Source organism: Myxine glutinosa, chromosome 2, assembly GCF_964187855.1.
Source record: "Myxine glutinosa chromosome 2, kmMyxGlut1.1, whole genome shotgun sequence".
NCBI classification, from domain to species: domain Eukaryota; kingdom Metazoa; phylum Chordata; class Myxini; order Myxiniformes; family Myxinidae; genus Myxine; species Myxine glutinosa.
This window is the reverse complement of record NC_136262.1, coordinates 122,283,042-122,306,753: the sequence shown is the minus strand read 5'-3', so window position 1 is coordinate 122,306,753 and position 23,712 is coordinate 122,283,042. Positions and strand designations below refer to the sequence as shown.

At 47.3% G+C, this 23,712-nt stretch overlaps 1 protein-coding gene across 1 annotated transcript in view; it reads left to right on the top strand.

Annotated features, from left to right (window-relative positions):
• LOC137421309 (E3 ubiquitin-protein ligase RNF170) overlaps positions 1–22,674 on the top strand; it is a 69,682-nt gene extending 47,008 nt beyond the window's left edge. The window contains exons 5-6 of the mRNA XM_068107219.2: positions 19,696–19,794; positions 20,191–22,674. Of these exons, the coding sequence (XP_067963320.2) occupies positions 19,696–19,794; positions 20,191–20,451 (360 nt within the window). The 3' untranslated portion in view covers positions 20,452–22,674. The remainder of the gene's footprint in view (positions 1–19,695; positions 19,795–20,190) is intronic.
• The last annotated feature ends 1,038 nt before the right edge of the window (positions 22,675–23,712 follow it).

The following is a 23,712-nucleotide window of genomic DNA, read 5'->3' as shown; positions in this document are numbered from 1 at the left end:
GCCTATAGGTATTTTTATTTTTTTAGATTTTAATTATTTTTGCGGTAAAATAAGCATTTTCTAGCCTAAAAAATTAATAATAATACAAATAAAAATATAACACATTAATTAAAACCTATATTAAAAGAATATTACAGTAAATCGAAATAAAATACGCATTATAAATGAGTAGACAAAGAATCGCGCGTATGGAAAACCAAGCTTGGGTTGCTTGCGCTAGTTTGCCCAGATGATTTCGTACGCGGCACACTATTGGCAGATGGATGAGAAGCGACCAATCAGAGCACGCTGTTCAGTATCCTGCGGTGTTGTGTTTTTGTGCATTTTGTGTAAAATTGTGAAGTTGTTTCAAGCCCTACGATGACGGGTAAACGTTCTGCGTCTTCTAAGGGTTCTGGCACTGAACCTAAGCGCCAGAGGAAGATGCTTAATATCGTAGAGAAGGTGAAACTCCTCGACATGTTAAAGGAAGGGAGAAGCTTTGCGGCTGTAGGCCGCCATTATGGGCTCAATGAATCTACGGTCCGGTACATTAAGAAGGACGAAAATAATATAAGGGCGACGGCAGCAGTGTCCTTTAACCAGACAGCGAAAAGGGTGGTAACTTCACGCAATAAGGCCATTGTAAGGATGGAGTCTGCATTGGCCCTTTGGATCAGTGACTGCAGGAAGAAGAATATCCCACTGGATACCAACGTTATCCGTGAGAAGGCCAGGCAGCTTTACGCCAAGTTTGCTGAAGGCGCTGGCGACGACGACCCCGAATCCGAACCATCGACCGCATCTCCCACCAAACCAACCAAATTCAATGCCAGCAAGGGCTGGTTTGAAAAATTTCAAAAACGATTTAAGCTAAAGAGCGTGGTCCTGCATGAAGAAGCTGCTTCTGCTGATAAAGCCGCCACCGAGGGATACGTGAACGAGACGTTCAGGACGATCATCGAGGAAGGGGGTTATAAGCCTGAACAAGTTTTTAATATGGATGAGACAGCCTTATTTTGGAAACGGATGCCGTCTCGCACTTTCATCATGATCGAGGAAGCCAGAGCCCCTGGATTTAAGGCCCACAAAGATCGGGTGACTTTAGTAATGTGTGGGAATGCTGCGGGCTTTATGATAAAGCCTGGTCTTATTTATAAGTCCAAAAACCCAAAGGTCCTCAAAAACAAAAATAAGAACCTGCTGCCAGTGTATTGGATGCACAACCAGAAGTCCTGGATTACGAAACTCCTCACATCCGATTGGTTCCACCAGTGCTTCATTCCCGAGGTCAAGCTTTATCTCGCAGAAAAAGGACTCGAGTTCAAAGTGCTGTTGCTCATGGATAATGCAGGAGGTCACGCGCTCGACCTGTCGTATGATGGCGTACAAATAGAGTTCTTACCACCAAACACCACATCGCTGATACAGCCCATGGATCAAGGCGTCATTCGCGCATTTAAGGCACTTTATACGCGAAACACCCTGCAGCACCTGGTCGAGGCTATGGACTCGGACGAAAACTTCTCGCTGAAAGCGTACTGGCGTGAGTACACCATTGCAACGTGTCTGCAAAATATTCAGATGGCCATAAAGGAGATGAAGACAGAAACTTTGAATGCCTGCTGGAAAAAATTGTGGCCAGAAGTAGTCCACGATTACGTGTACAAGGGTTTCTCTCCTGACGAAGTCCACCACTCTGCAGTAGATAAGGCAGTGAAGCTGGCAAAATTACTAGGAGGAGATGGCTTCAACGATATGACTCCCGATGACGGTGAGGAGCTGCTCGAGACCCACTCAGATCCGTTAACGGACGAAGACCTGGCGGAGATGACGAAGTCAGCAAGTGAGGAAGAAGAAGAGGAAGAAGAGGGTCCAGGGGATGAAGAAGAAGAAGGCCTATCACTGGAACGCCTCGCAACCCTAGTGAGAATGGCAAAATAACTTAAGGAAAGGGCTGAAGAATGGGACCCCCAGATGATTCGTTCGTTGAAGTTCAGAAATGTAATCGACGGAGGCATTGAAGTCTATAAAAACCTCCTCGCCCAGAAGAAAAGGCAGCGCCAGCAACTGCCCATCACTATGTTTCTCACCCGAAAAAAGAAAGAAGACACGCCTACGCCTTCAGCACGAAAAGAAGTTCCGGACGACGACGAAGATACTGCACCACCTGACGAGGCGCCTGCTGAAGTGGCGCCTTCAGAAGAGCTGTAATGCTCTTCTTTGCTGTGCAGTACAGTAAAAACTATTATTGATATACTTACCCAGTATCTATTACAGTATTTTCAAATATACTGTACAGCTATATATACACATACAAATATTTTTCTAATACGTAAGGATGGGTCTCAAAAGTGTGTTTAAGTGTGTAGAAATGGTTTATAAGAGCGTGGGAAAGGTTTATAAGAGTATGGGGAGGGTTTTTAAAGGCTAAAAATATATAAAAATAATAAAATTAATATATGGTTTCTACTTCGCGGATTTTCACCTATCACGGGGGGTTCTGGAACGTAACCCCCACGATAAACGAGGGATGACTGTACATCTGTTATTCCTTGTTTCTTCCCAAATTCGACCGTATCAGTGTTTTCCTCCATTGGGTAAGCGTGGCACGATCAGAACCGCTCGGATCGGGTTTAGTAATTGTTAACGGCTCGGATCACGGTTCGCTATCGCTCGGCGTTTCCACCTACAACCGTGATTCGAGCGGGGCTTATTTCCTTGCTTCCTGGGCAGCGTTGGTAATTAGGTATTAGCGATTAGTCCTACGACCCTACTCAACGCTGTCCGGAAGTGACGTCATAGCCCCGGATCCCGTCGGCTAGTAAAAGACAAGGGGACTAATCCCCCCTTGTTAAGGGGAGAGGCCGATGCAAGAGATCCACAACAATATATATTTACATATTGTATATATATATATATACAGTCACGTGAAAAAGTAAGTACACCCCATGTAAAGTTTTGACTTTTTTAACATATTTCAACATACAGCTATTTGATCTTCATTTCAACAATATTGATAGATGAAGGTGATATTGTGGAGCTATGCTCACACGATAAAGCCGGACAAAATGGACCACACCAGGAACGAAGTTTCACTGAGCTATTTATTTTCGCTCAAACCGAAAGAACTCAAAAGCACTGAATAGCCCGTTAACACGGGCGGCAATTTATAACGAAAGTTCACCACACAAAAGCCACGCCTCTCAGGCGGGGTGTGGTATGCAAATAAGTCAGCCATGCCTCAACGGGGCGTGGTATGTAAATCGAGAGTCCGCCCGGGCGAGGCAAGTCCGGACATGTCTGGGCGAGTCCGGGCAAGTAACCGCCCGCCGGTTACGTCATCGGCCAGTGCAAGGTGATTGTGCCATGCTTCCGGTAACCGCTACAATATAATATAACAAATATCATGAAACATTTACATTTTGGAGTCCATTGTATAATTGAAATAAACATAAATGCAAATTTCACATGTGTTACGGATTCGGCACTTAGTATTATTGTTGTTATTATTATTATTGTTGGTTCTAAGTATTGTGGTTATTGTTGATTAAGGGAAATGGTTATTGTGGTTAAAAGGTTAAAAGCGCTCATGGAAAAGGGACAGGAAGCCGGAAGACGACTATAGGGAAGAAGAAGAAGGTGTGAGGAGACCGTGAAAAGACGTGTCTTGAAGCTCCGTTGCGAGCGTGGTCGAGCGGACGTCGCGAGTGAACGTTGAGTCCGTGAAAAGAATCTCGTGCGATTGGTGTTATCGCTGGAGTATTGAAAAAGCCTGCATAGTCAGGTACAGGCGTGAGGTTCCGGAGAATCCTCGCCTAGAGCCTTCGACTCGAGTAAGAGCCGTCCGCCATTTTGACCCTCGCACGTCGTTCACTGAACATGGTTTTTTGCCGCGTCAGCTGGTCTCACCCTCCGGTGATCTGCCGGGGATGGGTGTGCACTAAAGCGGCGTGTGAAGATTACACTGCGGTTCGCGGATTGAACGGTGAATGTGCACGTCTGGATCGCGTCTTTGAGATTTCTCTTTCCACCGCCAGTTTGCTGTGGTTTGGACCACGTGACGGTCCACGCCTTGCCTACCCCTCCTTCTGCGCCTCATTGCCTCTTCGCCGGGATCCCCTCCGAGTTATAGAGACATTGAGGAGTGTTCTGTTCCATTCACTGGGAGCGCATTGAGTTTGAGTTAGGTTACTAGAGAGGATGGTACCATCTTAAGATATTGATTGTGTGGTTGATTGCTGTCATTGATGTATCGTTATTCCTGTGTGCTTTTTAATATATTCTTTGTTTGTGGATAACTCTTGGTGTGGTTTCCATATTGATTTCAACACGGAATAACATATTTTTCTGCCGTGGATCCTCCCGGGGTTCGGAGGTATACCGAGACCAGGAGGTCGGGGAGGAACACGTAACACATGTGAAAAAGTAAATACACCCCTACATTTATCACTACTTCAAATACCTAAAATTAGAATCAGGTGCACCAGCTCAGGTGCAAATGATTAGAATGTCGTCAGAGAGGATCTTGGAGGAACCTGTCTTATTTAAGCCTCAGACATTTCGTTTGGTTTGCTCTTTGTTGTTGAAGTGTGCGGGGTCACCATGCCTAGATCAAAAGAGATCGCTGAGGCCTTCAGAAAGAAGGTTATGGATGCCTACGAGTCTGGGAAGGGATTTAAAAAGATATCCAAACAATTTGAAATCAATCATTCGACTGTCCGGAAGATCATCTACAAGTGGAGAAGATTCCAAACAACTGCCAACGTGTTCAGGCCAGGCCGCCCCAGCAAGTTCAGGCCAGGCCGCCCCAGCAAGTTCAGCCCGAGAGCAGACCGCAAGATGCTGAAAGAAGTCTCTAAGAACCCCAGAATGTCATCACGGGACCTACAGGTAGCTCTTGCCACTGTTGATGTCAAAGTGCATGAATCTACCATTAGGACGAGGCTGCGCAAATTTGATCTACATGGGAGGTGTGCCAGGAGGAAACCTTTGCTGTTCAGAAAGAACATCAGGGCAAGACTAAAGTTTGCCAATGAACACCGAGGCAAAGACCAGCACTTCTGGAACAATGTGCTCTGGACAGATGAGTCAAAGGTAGAGCTATTTGAGGTAGAGCTATTTGGCCACAGTACCAGAAGACATGTTTGGGGAAAACCAAAGACAGCATTTGACCACAAGAACCTGATACCAACTGTAAAGCATGGTGGTGGAAATATTATGGTTTGGGGCAGCTTTGCTGCATCAGGGCCTGGGCAGCTCACCATCATAGAATCCACTATGAATTCTTCATTGTACCATTGGGTGCTTGAGGATAATGTGAGGCCATCTGTCGGAAAGATGTAGCTCAACGGAAGGTGGACCTTGCAACATGACGATGATCCTAAACATACCAGTAAATCCACCAAGGAATGGCTGAAAAGAAAGAAATGGAGGGTTCTGGAATGGCCAAGTCAAAGCCCGGATCTAAATCCCATCGAGATGTTGTGGGGGGATTTGAAACGAGCTGTGCATGCAAGAAACCCCTCAAACATCGCACAGCTGAAATAATTCTGCATGGAGGAATGGGCAAAAATTTCTCCCAGTCGATGTCAGAGACTGGTAGACAGTTATAAGAAACGCCTACTTGAGGTTGTTTCTGCCAAAGGGGGCAATACCACCTATTAGATCTAAGGGTGTACTTACTTTTTCCACATGCGAAATTTGCATTTATGTTTATTTAAATTATACAATAGACTACAGAATGTAAATGCTTCATTATATTTGTTATATTATATCACCTTTATCTATCAATATTGTTGAAGTGAAGATCAAATAGCGGTATGTTGAAATATGTTGAAAAAATCAAAACTTTACATGGGGTGTACTTACTTTTTCACGTGACTGTATATATATTGTTACGGTTTTGGAATAAAGGATAATCCCCCTCATAGGTAGACGCACCACAACATGAAGCCTCACGATAGTTGAGTTATTTCTTTGTGAATGTAAGCGTAGTCCTTTCCTGTGTTAGTTTTGCGTTGAGCAGGCCCGTGAGTAGGGCGGTCTTTTGGCGCTAGCATGCCACGTGGCAGGCCTGAACAAGTCTAGCGAGGCTGGAGGGAGGAGCTGCAGGAGGAGTGGCCGGTAAGCAACGAGCCGCCAATCAGGGCTCGAGGGGAGTGGCTAACCACGGCGACGAGAGGTGGGGCTTGGAACATTCGAGTAGGGCAGGGGCTGGGCCATAAAACCCTGCTCCGAGCCCCCCACCTCAGTTGAGAGTTCGGAGTTCGCCTGAGTCAGAGTTGGAGTTAGAGTCGGGTCGAGGCATTGATTGAGTCAGAGTCGTGTGCACAGGCAGTGGAGTTAAGTTGAGCTTGAGAACGTGAGTGGAGCTGCAGAACGAGGGAATTGAACAATTGCTTATTATCGTCAATTGTACACGAATTTTCCCCGTGCCCCATGCCCTGCGCTCTGCACTGTATTAATCGCGCGTTCAAGAAGACGACCCATTCCGGGCCACAGACGCGCGATCTCCTCCCTGCCGGCCTTCTCCTGCATACATGCCGTGACCGCCACAGGGCCACGCCGGGCGAGCTGCCCCGGAGTGGACGACGCTAGGCGCGTTTGGCGCGCGAACTTATTTTCTCCTTCTCCCCATGTGTGTGAGTGGGCCCTGTGTCTGGGGATAAGTTAAATTGTTTAAGCTTCTGCTCTGTGTCCCCTTTCCTTCATCCTGATTATTGTACATTGTAAATAAATTGTGTTATTCCTCTTATTTGACCGTTCCCGTCCCTTCCATTGATTGGCCTCGCATGGTATGACTAGAACCGCTCGAATCGGGTTCCATAAAAGTAACGACACGAATCACGTGATATGCAGACCGCTCAGGCGTACTCGATTAAGCGTGCCTTGTGCGAGGTTCGGTCCCCGCTTTCGTGGCAGCGTGGGTTAAAGGTATGTGCAGCGTCGACCCGATACCCTTTTTCACGCTTGCTCCGGAAGTGGTGATTCGGCCTCGTGGACACGAAGACCCAAGGGGAAAAGGGGGTTTAATCCCCCCTTTATAATGTGGAACCGGCTTCGGGAGATCCGCAACAATATATATATATATATATATATATATATATATATATATATATATATATATATATATATATATATATATATATATATATATATATATATATATATATATATATATATCTATATATCTATATATATATATATAGATATATATCTATATATATATATATATATATATATATATATATACATACATACATACATACATACATACATACATACATACATACATATATATATATATATATATATATATATATATATATATATATATATATATATATATATATATATATACATATATACATATATATATATATATTGTTGCGGATATGAGGACTGTATTTTTTTTATTGTGTGCTTTATTATTACTAGGGCATTGCCCGTACTATATCTATATCTAAAATTATATCCCCCCCCTCTATTTACATGAAATGGTTTGGTCCAAAGCGAACGGCTTGCGAGTACGGTGACAATCCCCCCCCTCTATTTACATGCAATGGTTTGGTCCAAAGCGAACGGCTTCCGGAGTTTGGTAAAGAAATCGCCATCGCGTGCACAAACGCGCAGGAAAGCGAATGAATCGCAAATTCGGTTTTATTAGTTTTAAAACATAGTTTAACGCCAACATAGTTTGCAAACGTGAAATAAATGAATACGCTGTCAAATGTGCCATCCGAGGCAGAGTGTGTCCTCCACGTTCGGCACACGCGATCGTTCGCTGCTCTCTGATTGGTTGAATCGTTTTTTGGACATAGCTCGGTAAGTAATTGTCCGATTAATATGAAACCTTGAAAAGGCACATCCTCGGGTCCCCAGCAATATATCTGGCAAGTTAAAAGTATATCGGACCCGTGGTTGTCGAGAAACAGCGGTCACAGACAAACAAACGTACAGACGTACAGACGTACAGACAGAGATTACTGGAATTATAGATAGATTATTGTTTATTCTGCGCCTCCTGCCTCCGGAGTTGTGTAAAGGTCAAAGGGCGTCCCCATAATTAGTCCAAAAGCATACACGTCAGCCAATCATAGAATACCCCTGTTCGATAGTTATATCTTATTATGTGTTTTAGGGTAAGGCTGTGTCTCCCATTAATTGAAATACTCCATTGCACCAGTGAAAGAGATAGATTCCCTTCATTCCCATTCCCAAAACCTCCCTTTCGTCATTGCCAGGCCTCGATCGCCATTGTCAATTACATCCCCTCCAATTGCCGCCATTGACCACGAGGCAGGGTTGGTGAAGAAAGGCGGGTCCCCACCTCGTCAGGGAGGGGAGGAGTAAGCCAGCCCCACTCGACCAACCATGAACAAGGGGTTTGGCTTGAGAGGGCGGAGAGAGAACGTTTGGGGGAGGTTCGAAAAGGTTGAGGGGCGGGGCCTATATAACCCGCCGGCGGGGCGTTCCCAAGTGCAGACGAGAGGGAGTCCAAGCAGTTGAGACAAGGAGGGAGAGACATGAGATGGGCTGAGAAAGGAGAGGAGCTTTTAAGAGAGTCGCAAAAAAGGTCCAAGGCAGATGAGCTTGGACGGAATGAGCTACGACAAGAGCGGAGTGTGTGGTTTTTTTGGTCAGAGCTGGGTTGGTCGTCAGTGGTGGTCAGTGTTTGCGTAGAGTGGAGGGGTTGCGTTGAGTTGTCGGTGGTGAGGAAGAGTTGGACTAAGCACCAGAGAAAGAATCCTGGAGTTAGTGAGAGAGGGAGAGAGAACCCGTCACGCCAGACCCCCCACCAGCAGCGTTGGCTTGGCTCCACCAAGCAGCTCCGACCCGCTACCCCGCGCACACGACAGGATCGGTGGCATCGGCGGCCGTCGAGGTCCAGCCCGACGTCCCGTGCGGGATCAAACTCCAGCCAGCTCCGTGCCTTCCTCCAGCCACCCACCTCCTGTCATTCCTGCCTGCAATTTCCATCCATTTGCGTACGTGAGTTTGTTTTGTTCGTGCTGTCCTGGGTAGTAACAATAAGTCTGTATGAGCTAAATATTTCACTGTGTCACCTGCGTCTCATGTCCCTGTAAATAAACGTGACTGCTTTCTGTTTGTTTATGTGTGTACATAATAATAAACCCAGTTCCTCTTCTGTACGTCTTCTTCCTCTTTGCATTCGGTCGCTTTAGAGTTTTCCCGATTGAATAGCGGTGGCGCGATCCGGCCAAAGTTTGGGGTAAATCGGGTTTTAGTCAGGGAAGCACTGTCCGGTCGCGGAGCCTCCGCTCGGCAAATATAACATCTTTAACCGCGTACCGTAACAATTGGTGTCAGGGAGTGAGATACGAGGCCCGAAGCGCGCTTAACGCGCTCAAAATTACAAGCAGCTGGAAATTTGTTTTGTGTTGTAAAGCAAAACCCGAATTTTGAAATCGCGCCATGGCTGGTCAAGGCGATCGGATGCAGGTGGGTGAGCTAGAGGAGGGGTTAGGAGTAACCCAGGACCTCGGGGTAATGTATATGGAGGAGGTGGTTGAGGGGGTATCAGACGCACAAAATGGCGCTCTCGCGCACGAGGTTACGGGCGCGCAAAATGGCGCCTCGCACATGGCCACGGCGACCGCGCCCGCGACCGTAGCAGCGCCACCGGTGGATTTGAATCTTTTTATGATACAAATGAAGGCCCTTATGGACAAGAATAGTGAGCGATTGGAAGGCCAAATGGGACAAATGGGGAACCGGATGGATGCTCAGAGTGAGCAAATGAAGGCTCAGAGTGAGCAAATGGGGGCAATGAGGGGCGAAATGGGGGGCAAAATGGGCGAAATGGGGGGCAAAATGGGCGAAATGGGGGGCAAAATGGGAGAAATGGGGGAACGGCTAGAAGCTAAATTTGAGGGGTTAGACAACGGGATAAAAGAGGTAAAGAATGGGTTAACGGGGGTGGAAAATAGAATGGCTGCCCAGGAGAATCAGTTAGAGGGGGTGGAAAATGGGTTAATGGGGTTAGAAAATAGGATGGAAGACAAATTGCGGGAAATAGGGGAGCAATCCGCCTGGGAAATCGAACAGATGGGGAACCAGATGGAGGAGATGAAAGAGGAGATACGACGAGGTGTGAGTGAGGAGGTCTCGGGGGTACGCGAGGAGGTAAAGCGAGGCGAAAAGCGTGTAGAGAAAGAGGTGAGGAATAATACGGCTAGGTTACAGGGGGGCATAGAGGACCTGACGGAGGAGGTGGAACAGCTGACGGAGGGACAGACGGAGTTAGTGGAGCAGGTTCAAAGGAACACTGCGGTACTAGGAGGGTTAAAAGCGACACAAAACGACATTAAAAATGACTTAATAGCGACACAGAGGCAATGTCAGATGGTACGTGAGGGACTGACAACGAGGTTGGAAGAGGTGACAGAGGTAATGGAGACAAAGGACCGGCAGGTGAGGATGCACATAGAGACGGTCACGGTAGCCTTAGAGGACGAACTTGAGGAGACGCACCGGGAAATAAAAGAGGTGAAGCAAAAATTAAAGGAGGTGTTAGAGGGGGTGAGTGAAATTAAGAAGAGACGGACAGAAATTAAAAGAGAAATCCAGGAGGAGGTGATGGAATATGTACAAGGTCGGTGCTCAACTCATAATGGTGTGCCCACTAACCAAATAAAGAGTTTGCAGGTGGTGAAGGAGGTGCGGAGACGAGGTGCCAAGGTGAGTGGCGATATACGTGGAAATGTACATGATGTGAGGAAAGCTTCAGTCGGCTTGGGGGTTGCTTTGGACCCAGGTGTTCGTGAGAGGCCGTTGATGAAGTGTGCGACAGGTTTGGTGTGCGAGAATGTCCGACTGAGGTGTGTGAGGAAAAAGTGCGCGCCAAGGAGTGAGTGTGCTGTCGAGAGTGAGTCGGTCGTAGCACGTGTGCGAGGGGGCACATGGAAGCGTGGTGTGGTGAGTGTTACAGAGGATGTAACGAGAGAGTGTACACCTGTGGTGAGTGTTACAGAGGATGTAACGGGAGAGTGTGCGCGAGAAAGGTGTGTAACGGACAGGTGCATGAGGAAAGAGTGCGCTGTCGAGAGTCAGGGTGAGTGCGCTGTCAAGAGTGGTGGTGAAAGTAGTGAGAGTGACACGGAGCGTGAGTTGGTTGTGACAGGTGAGCGAGGATGTACACCTGGAATGGAAGGATGCACACCTGGAATGGTAGAGCGTGTGTGGGAATGCACACTTGAGTTGGTCGTGAGGCACGTGGTTGGGTGTGCGAGTGAGAGCACACCTGTGATTGTCACAGAGGAGGTGACCGAGGAGGGGGCGCGAAGAGGTGTGTTGGTGAGGTGTGCGAGCGACGAGTGTGTGCAAAGGTGTTCGGTGGTCAGGTGTGTGACCAAGTCTGTGAGCGGAATGAGTGTACCGAGGTGTGTAAGAAAAGGTACGAGGAGCATGGGAACAGCTGGAGGTATGAGCAAGAAAGGGGTAGCGTATGCGTGTAAGCATGCAGGTGAGGCATCGACGGTAACCGGGTTAGCGGTTAGAACGACATTTAGCCGAATCGGGCCCTCGGTGCGCGTCGGGCAGCTTCGCGTGCCGCGAGAACCAGCGGGGATCCGAACCACGGCGGGTTCGAAAGGACCGCCGTACGTGATCCACGCTGGGCCGCGCTTGGGACGGCCGCGTCCGTGCTCCGCTAGGCGGAACGGGCAGCCCGATAGGAAGGGTCGTCATGGCGACCACTTTTTGTTGAGGCTTTCCGGCAGGTCGAGATCGGGCCATTGGATGGCTCCGTACCGAGGTGGTGCGTGGGATCTCGGCCCGGGTAAACCTCCTTCCCTGCACCGAGTGCCGGACGTATCCAGCCGCCGGCACCAAACAACCCGCATTCATTGCTCGGCTTTACAAAGCCGGGCTGTAGACGTGAATTGGCACACCGAGAGGATCTAATAAGTAGACGGGTGATGAGGTTAGTGTTTTGGACCCAAAATTAGAAAAAGGCAAAATTTGATGATTGGTACGGTGATTGGCAGATGATTGGCAAATTTTTGATTTGTTGGATTTGGACGAGCAAAATTTACAGTAAGAAATGCCCCGATGTGGTGGGATGGCAACTGGCATCCCTCACACCGGGGGGCAAAGGAGCACTAGTTTATGGGGTTGATGGCAGTGAAAACTAGCCCGGGTGGGTTAAGATATTGTGTGTAGGGCCCTAGAAGATGACATTAGGTAACGTTAAGGATTACGTAGTGACTGATACCTGTAGTGGGGACGCAGGTAGATTAGTGTGGATGATAATGACGTGGTATGTGCTTAGTTTAAAGGGAAGACGGGGAGCACTAAGTTAGCAGGGCAACAGGTAGTTCAGATGATGCCGTGTGAGTGTTGGAGGTGTATTCAAGTGTATTGAGCAGTGTGTGAGGAACAGGTGTGACTGAACAGGTGTGATTGCACAGGTGTGCAACTGAACAGGTGGATGGAGCAGTGTATAAGGGAGTGATAGTGATGAGTCGTGCTGACCAAATGGTCCAGGAAGAGGAGGAGGGTGCAGGTGGCACCAGGTGTGAGTGCACAGGTGTGCACCGACAGGTGTATGGAGAATGGTTGTGTGAAATACATGGAGTGTGGAGTATATGGAGTTTTGGAATGGATGGTCGTGGAGTGAGTAGGATGGAAACTGTGGAGTGGAGTGGATGGTGCAGAGGTGTGAATGGGGGAAGAGTGGACCCCCATCACGAATACCCGGGGCGGGTAGTGTAAGTGTTAGGTAGAGGGTATAGGTAAATTGTGGTTGGATATTGGCATCTGTGGTGCGAGGTGAAAGAATGGTATTTGGATGGGTGCATTAGTGTTGTGGAAATGGCTGGGCGTGTAGCCTGTTAGTGTGTGTAGTTGGTTTGGGCACTCCACCACTGTGAGGATGTCGGCCAGGTGAGGCCGCAGGTGGGCTCTGGGAGCCGGTAGAGTTGTTGTGGATGGGGCCCGAGGATCCGGAGGACGGACCCGGGTAGCCCAGTGCCAGAGGGCACCGAGTGGGGTGACAGAGCCAGGAGGGGCCTTCCCCAGTTAGATAGGTTAGGGTGAGGAGCTAGGTAAGCTCGGGTGGCAACTGCAGTGGTGGAGGTGTACAGGTGGGTAGACCTGCTGGGAGAGCTACACGTCACAGCCCAGAAATTGTGCAAGGGCACCGGGAGATGAATCGGGGGAGTGAGACCCCAAATTGAGAAGCACCACAGTTTGGTCAATGGGAATTGGTTATTAGAACCCATAGTGTAAGTGGCCAATGGATTGGCAGGGAAAGACCCCGGGTAGTGTAAAGTGTGTTAATGTCATTTAGAGGATAGTTAGGATTGGAGTCTCCTCGCACCATCTGCATCCACTCACCTGAGGTGACAGGTACTCCACACCATGCCATGTTTTGATTATTTTTTATGATGCAAATGTTTGGATTGTGAGACGCATCATGACGTGGGTGTGACATTGTGCTTGATGTTCCATCTCTTCCTCCTTATGAGGATTGATGATGAATTGGGTGATGGCAAATTTTGAAGTAGAGGGATTGTGGAGACGAATTTGGTGTAAGGGAAATAAGGGAAGACGTGACAGTAGTGACGAATTTGTAAATGTGTAGATTTTGTAAAAATGGGGTAAGGGCAAGGGTAGTGTAGGTGACAGGGGGGGTGACGTACGGTAGGGACGAGCTTTCTCATTTCGCTCTCCGTACGCCTTTCGCCTTATTGACGTGTACCCTTGTGACCTTACCCCTCGCTCATTTGTCTTCCCCCTTTTGTCTCCCACATGACCTGTGCGCCATTGGGCGCCGAGGGGAGCGTGCGTGAGTCGGCCATTGTGCGCCCGGAACTCTCAGAACCAGCTGTCTGCATCGATGCACCACATTATGGACCACATGTCTGTGGCCGAGCACCACTTATGGACCCCATGGGTTGGGGCATGGCCCCTCTGCTGGAACCGGCCATGAGGGCCCGAAATCTTGCTGGCGGACCTTGGCCACAGGGCACCGATGCCCCACAGGTGAACCACACGTAGTCGGCCCTGTGGGCCATAAATAAAATAAAATAAAAAGGGACACGTTGGGTGCATTTTACTTTATTACAAATAGGCCGCCAGCAAAGAAGGTGACAACAACTGGAAGAAATAATAATAGCCAGCAGAGGGAGCCGAAGAGCAAGAGATCACCTGCAGGGTTAGGGGTTGTTGTTTTTATTTTCATTCAGTGAACAATGATGACTGTGCACCGATTGGTGCTTGAGGGTGTGTTGGTGCGTTTTGGGTGCTTTCATGGTGCATTGATGCAGAGCAGACTGTCTCCCCCCAGAAAGAACAATTACAGGTCCTGGGTTAGTCTTGTAAATAAAAGTAGTGTCAATTGTAAATAATGCTCCCCACCGTCGGTGTGTAGTTTGAAGACCATTCCGCAATTCGGTTAACTGTGGGCGTAAGTCTGTTAGGCAGGGTGCAATGGAGCAGCGGGACACATTTATTTATGTTTTTAAACTGTCGCACTCAGGGTCAGGTTAAAAGTAGAGGGAACTACACCTACGTGTCACACTAAATAAAAGTTGTAGGCCCGGGACATGCCTAAGAGGAGGAGGGTGCAGTGTTGCGGATATGAGGACTGTATTTTTTTTATTGTGTGCTTTATTATTATTATTGTTTATTCTGCGCCTCCTGCCTCTGGAGTTGTGTAAAGGTCAAAGGGCGTCCCATAATTAGTCCAAAAGCATACACGTCAGCCAATCATAGAATACCCCTGTTCGATAGTTATATCTTATTATGTGTTTTAGGGTAAGGCTGTGTCTCCCATTAATTGAAATACTCCATTGCACCAGTGAAAGAGATAGATTCCCTTCATTCCCATTCCCAAAACCTCCATTTCCCCTTTCGTCATTGCCAGGCCTCGATCGCCATTGCCAATTACATCCCCTCCAATTGCCGCCATTGACCACGAGGCAGGGTTGGTGAAGAAAGGCGGGTCCCCACCTCGTCAGGGAGGGGAGGAGTGAGCCAGCCCCACTTGACCAACCATGAACAAGGGGTTTGGCTTGAGAGGGCGGAGAGAGAACGTTTGGGGGACGTTCGAAAAGGTTGAGGGGCGGGGCCTATATAACCCGCCGGCGGGGCGTTCCCAAGTGCAGACGAGAGGGAGTCCAAGCAGTTGAGACAAGGAGGGAGAGACATGAGATGGGCTGAGAAAGGAGAGGAGCTTTTAAGAGAGTCGCAAAAAAGGTCCAAGGCAGATGAGCTTGGACGGAATGAGCTACGACAAGAGCGGAGTGTGTGGTTTTTTTGGTCAGAGCTGGGTTGGTCGTCAGTGGTGGTCAGTGTTTGCGTAGAGTGGAGGGGTTGCGTTGAGTTGTCGGTGGTGAGGAAGAGTTGGACTAAGCACCAGAGAAAGAGTCCTGGAGTTAGTGAGAGAGGGAGAGAGAACCCGTCACGCCAGACCCCCCACCAGCAGCGTTGGCTTGGCTCCACCAAGCAGCTCCGACCCGCTACCCCGCGCACACGACAGGATCGGTGGCATCGGCGGCCGTCGAGGTCCAGCCCGACATCCCGTGCGGGATCAAACTCCAGCCAGCTCCGTGCCTTCCTCCAGCCACCCACCTCCTGTCATTCCTGCCTGCAATTTCCATCCATTTGCGTACGTGAGTTTGTTTTGTTCGTGCTGTCCTGGGTAGTAACAATAAGTCTGTATAAGCTAAAGATTTCACTGTGTCACCTGCGTCTCATGTCCCTGTAAATAAACGTGACTGCTTTCTGTTTGTTTATGTGTGTACATAATAATAAACCCAGTTCCTCTTCTGTACGTCTTCTTCCTCTTTGCATTCGGTCGCTTTAGAGTTTTCCCGATTGAATAGCGGTGGCGCGATCCGGCCAAAGTTTGGGGTAAATCGGGTTTTAGTCAGGGAAGCACTGTTAGGTAGCGGAGCCTCCGCTCGGCAAATATAACATCTTTAACCGCGTACCGTAACAATATATATATATATATATATATATATATATATATATATATATATATAATATATATATATATATATATATATATATATATATATATATATATATACATACATGTATAAAATTGTAATTTAAGTAGTTCTCCAGCCTAATGAGCACACGCTGTGACGTTACCGTCATGTACGTGGGCTTTGCCTGCCAAGGTCCGGAAGAGCCATCCGACAGTGCGTAATTTAGATCTTAGTTCAGATACTGTCATAAGTGCACATACAAAAACTTAGTTACCGACCTGGTTTCGCCCTCGTTGGGGCTTCATCAGGGCAACACAGTGAGACCTGCATCCACTTATGACTGAAAACCTTCGGTTATATAATAGTCATTATGCGACTTCATACCATGAGTGGTGAACCACCATTAAGGTATCCCATCCAGCTATGCTGTACCTTAATGGGAGCGATAAGCACCGCCTGCCACACGGTACATTATCTCTGGTATCCACTCATTATATGGAGTCGCCTGAATGCGTCAGAAATCTGAATGCGACGTCACAGCGTGCGCTCATTAGGCTGGAGAACTTAAATTATAATCTAACTAGCTGAAAGCACCCGGCGTTGCCCGGGTTATTTTTGAATGAATTTACTACTACTAGGGCGTGCCCGTACGTGGGTGCAAAAAAACATGCGTGCAAACAACAACAACAAAAAAAAACTTTGAAACCACGTGGCAGTAACGACCACAGAACCCCCCCCCCCCCCCTCTATTTACATGAAATGGTTTGGTCCATTCGCAAAGCCAAAGCGAACGGCTTGCGAGTACGGTAGAACCCCCCCCCCCCCCACCCCCCTCTATTTACATGAAATGGTTTGGTCCATTCGCAAAGCCAAAGCGAACGGCTTGCGAGTACGTGACCATACCTTGGGAACCACTTGTCCGATTAATTTCAAACCTTGAAAAGGCACATCCTCGGGTCCCCAGCAATATACCTGGCAAGTTTCAAGTATATCGGACCCGTGGTTGTCGAGAAACAGCGGTCACAGACAAACACACAGACACACACACATACACACACACATACACACACACATACACACACACATACACACACACATACACACACACATACACACAGAGATTACTGGAATTATAGATAGATAATTCAGCTTTTACCCGTGGCCGTAGAAGATTGACCACTATAATTCAGCTCAGCCTTTAATTGCGAAATGGGCCCAGCCTGGCCGATGCGGCCTCGACCGGCCTCGCCACCTAACCCATAACCTTCCCGGGCCCGTCCCGACATTTTTAGTTCTTTTTGAATGAATTTACTACTATAATTCAGCTTTTACCAGTGGCTGAAGAAGAATGACTACTATAATTCAGCTCAGCTTTTAATTGCGAAATGGGCCCAGCTCGGCCGACGCGGCCTCAACCAGCCTCGCCACCGAGCCTGTAACCTTCCTGGGGCCCGTCCCAACATTTTTGGTTCTTTTTGAATGAATTTACTACTATAATTCAGCTTTTACTCGCGGCCGTAGACGATTGACTACTATAATTCAGCTCAGCTTTTAATTGTGAAATGGGCCCAGCTCGGCCGAGGTGGGCCTCGACCGGCCTCGCCACCTCGCCTAAAACCTTCCCGGGGCCCGTCCCGACATTTTTTGTATTGGAGGTTTCCTCCTATCTTTCACCGTTCAGGAGATTAGCTTGCGCACACAAACAAACAAAAACTTTCTTTTGTAATATAGAGAGAAGAGAAGAGAGATATATATATCTTCTATCTATCTATCTTCTATATATATATAAAAGAAATTTTTTGTTTGTTTGTCTGCATGTGCTAATCTCCTGAACGGTGAAAGATAGGAGGAAACCTCCAATACCAAAAATGTCGGGGCGGGCCCCGGGAAGGTTATAGGCGAGGTGGCGAGGCCGGTCCAGGGCGCCTCGGCCGGGCTGGGCCCATTTCGCAATTAAAAGCCGAGCTGAATTATCGTCGTCAATCTTCTATGGCCGTGGTGTAAAAGCTGAATTATAGTAGTAAATTCATTCAAAAAGAATTTAAAATGTTGGCACAGGCCCCGGAAGGTTATAGGCTAGGTGGCGAGGCCAGTCGAGGCCGCTTCGGCCGGGCTGGGCCCATTTCGCAATTAAAAGCCGAGCTGAATTATCGTCGTCGATCTTCTATGGCCGCGAGTAAAAGCTGCATTATAGTAGTAAATTCATTCAAAAAGAACCAAAAATGTCGGGACAGGCCCTGCGAAGGTTATAGGCTAGGTGGCGAGGCCGGTCAAGGCCGCCTCGGCCGGGCTGGGCCCATTTCCCAATTAAAAGCTTTGCTGAATTATAGTAGTCAATCTTCTACGGCCGCGAGTAAAAGCTGAATTATAGTAGTAAGACCTATATACAGAAGATTCAATTCAATTCAAAAAGAACCCGGGCAACGCCGGGTGCATTCAGCTAGTATAAATCGTATGAAAAGACGCAATTTGGTATCTGTCTGTCTGACGATTTTTGACCGCGATACATTCAGTCGTTACGTATCCAATCTCAACCAACTTCTCAACTCTCAACCTTCTCAACCTTCTCAATCCTAACCAAAACAAATTTCAAACAATCTCAACCATGAGGACCAAGGGTCACACAATGAAGGTTGTAGCAAATTAATTCCCTACCCCCCACCCCCTCCCCAAGGGGATTTTCTCTGCCAAGGGGGTTTTCCCTGACAATGGGGTTGGGTGTTGAGGTTGGCGTTTTTCCAAGGACGCTTTTAATAACAACACCAATGATAAATAGCATAATATTAATGTCTCGTATTAAAAAACAATATCAATACTCATAATATCCCGTCTCCCCAAGGGGATTTTCTTCCTTGAACAAACGTCCCTTAACGTTTATAAACATTTTCTTCCTTAACGTTTATAAACATCTTATTGTGCCGTTTTGGTGGGAGCAACAACCCCTACCACAAGTAAAAATATTATAAACCACAAACACGTTTGATTACCTTTTTAAACAGCCGCTACTGCTGTTTAACACTAAACTGAAAGGTTGGAAACCCGGGGCAGGTTCAGTTACTACGCAGCTAGCTAGTTCATGCCAAGCCAGCCGTTCCTCATCAATGGTTTTGAATGGTCAAATGCTTAAGCTACTTGGCGAGCACTCTACAAGAAACTTGGTAAATGAACACCCCCCTCTTCCAATGTTCTAGAAGCCCGATCCTAGATCTACTGTAATCTATATATCCCAGAGAGGAATGACCCTTCATGCCACCCCCGTAGTGAGCGGCTGTACTTGTATATATAAAGCTTCATTTGAAAGCATCATGAAATAAGCTCAGGTGGAATCAAAATTTGAAAACTTTGGAGGGGGTGTTTGCTTGTGCAGGCCCCTGTCGTTCCTCTGGACTCGGTGAGATATTCTAACACTATTTTATCTTTATCGTATCCTCATCTGACAACTCACCTCCTCTCTTAATTATTTTATTTTCCCCTTTTCTCAATTTTTTTTTGGATGTTTGGATTTTATAACATTTCCATTAGGAGTACGATGTCAAGACAAATATGATATTTAAAAATAATTCATTGATTAAGGACAAATGGGTTAAACTCAACAGTTTGGGGTTTTGGTGCAAAGACAATGTTGATTTAAGAACCCTGTAGTTCTCTTCCATAATATGAGGATTTTACATTGATTACCAAGTCGCTCTTTATTGTTGTTTTTCTTTGTCGCAAAAAGATAACACTCAGATGAATGAACTTTCTTCTGTAGGTGTCTCTACTTATACCTTTGTATGAACAAGAGAGCAACACAGATCTCACAGATACCATCAGAGAGTACAACCACCTAATGTGTGAACAACCGCGCACGGTGAGGGATGAAAATGTAATGGTCAAATGTTGTGTTGAACTTTGTTTCATCACAAACCAGTGCTTCTTATTGATTCCCTCCCCCACTCCTCCTTCCCCTTCCTCCCCCACTCCTCCTTCCCCCCTCCTTCTTTCCCCCTTTCCCCCCCTCCTCCTTTCCCCCCATCCCACTCTCCCCCCACTCCTTTTTCCCACTCTTTCTTTCCCCCTCTCCCCAATCCTCCTTCCCCACACTTCATTCCCCACTCCTCCTTCCCCCCTCTCCCCAATTCTCCTTCCCCACTCTCCCCCACTCCTTCTTCACCCCTCTCCACCTTCCCCACTCTCCCCTACTCCTCCTTCCCTGCTCTCCCTTTCTCCCTTTTTTCATTGACTCTTCTCTCTTTGTGTCCTGCAGATAATGACCCAGATCCGAGAGCTCCCGACTCTCTTCAGACTCCTCTGCCGTGCTGTTTTTAGCAACGGTTCCTCTCTTGCCCCTCTCCTGTCTCTTCGTCTCTTTGTCACTCTCTTTGTTTCTGCATTCTACCTCATTTGGCCCTGGGATGGGCTGCCGGAAGCCGCTCTCGGCTTCATCGGTTTTGCGGATGACCTTTTGCTGTTATTGTGCCTCGGCATCTGGCTCATTAGACTGGCTCGCTCTCTTGCTCCACATTAGACTCATTGCTCCACCTTAGACTCCTTGCTCCACATTAGACTCCTTGCTCCACATTAGACTTATTGCTCCGCATTAGACTTCTTGCTCCACATTAGACTCGTTGCTCCACGTTAGACTTCTTGCTCCACATTAGACTTCTTGCTCCACATTAGACTTCTTGCTCCACATTAGACTTCTTGCTCCACATTAGACTTCTTTATCCACATTAGACTCCTCGCTCCACATTAGACTTCTTGCTCCACATAAGACTTCTTGCTCCACATAAGACTTCTGGCTCCACGTTAGCCTTCTTGCTCCACATTAGACTTCTTGCTCCACATTAGACTTCTTGCTCCACATTTGACTCCTTGCTCCACATTCGAATCCTTGCTCAACACTCGACTCCTTGCTCAACATTCCACTCCTTGCTCCACATTCGACTCCGTGCTCAACATTCGACTCTGTGCTCCACATTCGACTCTGTGCTCCGCATTCGACTCTGTGCTCCGCATTCGGCTCTGTGCTCCACATTCGACTCTTTGCTCCACCTTCGACTCCTTGCTCCACATTCGACTCTTTGCTCCACCTTCGACTCTTTACTCCACCTTCGACTCTTTGCTCCACCTTCGACTCTTTGCTCCACATTCGACTCCTTGCTCCACAGTAGACTTCTTGCTCCACAGTAGACTCCTTGCTCCACATTAGACTCCTTGCTCCACATTAGACTCCTTGCTCCACATTAGACTCCTTGCTCAACATTAGACTCCTTGCTCAACATTAGACTCCTTGCTCCACATTAGACTCCTTGCTCCACATTACTCATTGCTCCACATTCGACTCCTTGCTCCACATTAGACTCCTTGCTCCACATTAGACTCCTTGCTCCACATTAGACTCATTGCTCCACGTTAGACTCCTTGCTCCACATTAGACTCCTTGCTCCACATTAGACTCCTTGCTCCACATTAGACTTCTTGCTCCACATTAGACTCCTTGCTCCACATTCGACTCCTTGCTCCACATTCGACTCCTTGCTCCACATTAGACTCTACATCTTGTCACGGGGTCGTGCTGATTGTTTGCTCGCTCTTTCCTCGCCGTGCTGAACATCCGTATGCACCCACCATGTCCGTAAAGCCAAACATCATCATGTGCAGAGGAATGCACAGACAGACGGGTTTCCATAAATCATAAATGATTGCCATTGGCATGTTATTGATGCCTGTGGCACAAAAGCTTTTCGATAAAACACAAAATATTTATCAGAGAAAAATTTAAAAAACGATTAAATCATTTTCAATAAATACATTTTGCACAATTTGGTTAAAATAAATGAAGAATTTGCAAAGTTCCATTTTCCTCATTTTGTGGAGGGCGTACAGGATTAGCTCAGAGGTACGTGCACTCACCTTTGAAGAGTGCCCAACTATAAAACTCGTCCCGGTGCTTTCCGAGCAGGACATTGCATCGTTGAGTACCCTGTCCTTCAGAGGGGACATCGACTTGTCCCTCGCTATCTTTTCGAAGAGTAGGCCGTGGTGGCACCCTGGCCAAATTGGTGACACACGCCCGAACTCTAATTCTGATTCCCGCTCAAATTTGCAGGGGCACTGCATTAGCCACACAACTAAGTCTCAGTAATGATGCAACCAGAGGGATGAATTCGTAATTGGATGCAAGTCTGATGTGAAATCACAAGAGCAATTGTTTTGTAAAGATTGTACTTGTTACATTTAGGTTTACAAGCAAGGAACTAAAGTGTGTGTGTGTGTGTATGTGTGTGTGTGTGTGTGTGTGTGTGTGTGTGTGTGTGTGTGTGTGTGTGTGTGTGTGTGTGTGTGTGTGTGTGTGTGTGTGTGTGTGTGTGTGTGTGTGTGTGTGTGTGTGTGTGTGTGTTGGTGCTGCTCCTCAGACGAGGAAGAGGATGCTCCATGCAAATGAACTTTTACCTTTCACCGTTGTCGTTCGGTTTGGATTTTCCTGATGTTGATGCTAGTTGAAGAGCAGAACAAGAGGGCAAAGGTTCAACAAACAGTGATATAAACACAAACAGGAAGTCGTATAAACACATCTCATTGTGGCAATGCCGTATTATCATAGAGCAGTTCACTGCAGGGCCTTATTGGGAAGAGGTGGACGGACGTTCAGGAGGAGTAATGCCTTACTTTCTAAGCCATGCTTTTATTGTGTCTTTAAGGGACATGAACATGTGCATATTTCATAAAGTTTAAATTTGTTACAAGGTGTTTGTTGCATGAGCTTTGTCAAAAGAGCTGTGTTGGTATGTATGTGTAGACACACACACACACACACACACACACACACACACACACACACACACACACACACACACACACACACACACACACACACAGCTCCGATGAACCTGATGAAACTGGATGTTAGAAGCCAAGGTTTGAAGGGGATGGGAGTGGAGTGGCCACGGTTAAGCTCCCCAATGGGAAGTGGAGACGGGGTATAACGAGTAATGTGCATGGCTGTTTGATGGGCGGGTCGGGGTGGTGCTGCAAGGTGGACCATGGTGATGTGTTGATCAAGGCGCCGGCAAATTCTGGGTATCGACCTGACGACAGACGTCAGCCCTGGCAATGAAGGTGTGAGAAAAGTGAGTGGACTACGATGCTCGTGCATGGTTTGATGCGTGACTCGTGCATGGTTCCGACTCTTGGGCGAGCCGCACGGTGGGTCGCGGGGCGGAGCGGCCTTCAATAGAACGGGAGGAGTTGATGAAGACAGGACATGGGGAAACGACGGAACATCTTGTGTTGATAAAGAAGAAAAATATCTCAAGCAAAGAGTCACAGGCCTCCTATAGGGGAAACCCGACATCTGTGCGGCCACCCCGAGCAGCAGGAAAGTACGCTGTAAAAAATAATGACTGCAGCTTCTCAAGCGAGTAAAAACATCACCTTGCGAAGAGACATGATTATGCACCAAAGCAAGAAGCTGAGAAGGTGCAAACTGTTTCACCACCATCAGACAATACTCTAGAGGAGAAAATTTTTCAACAATTAAAAGATATCTAGATAAAGCTAGAAAAGAAGAGATTACATCTAGGCCAAGGCAACAAGTGGCAAGAGAGATTAGAGTGAGGGCAGCTAAGTGCTCGCTTGAAGGTGAAGACAAAAATGGCAGGAATTTGGCCTAGATGGTGTAGGAGAATGTTGAGAAGACTCGGGAGACTCCAATGACTGAGACAGTTTTTACAAAGTAAAGATTTATTATAATTAATAAGTCACTTGTTTCAAAATAATAAGGAAC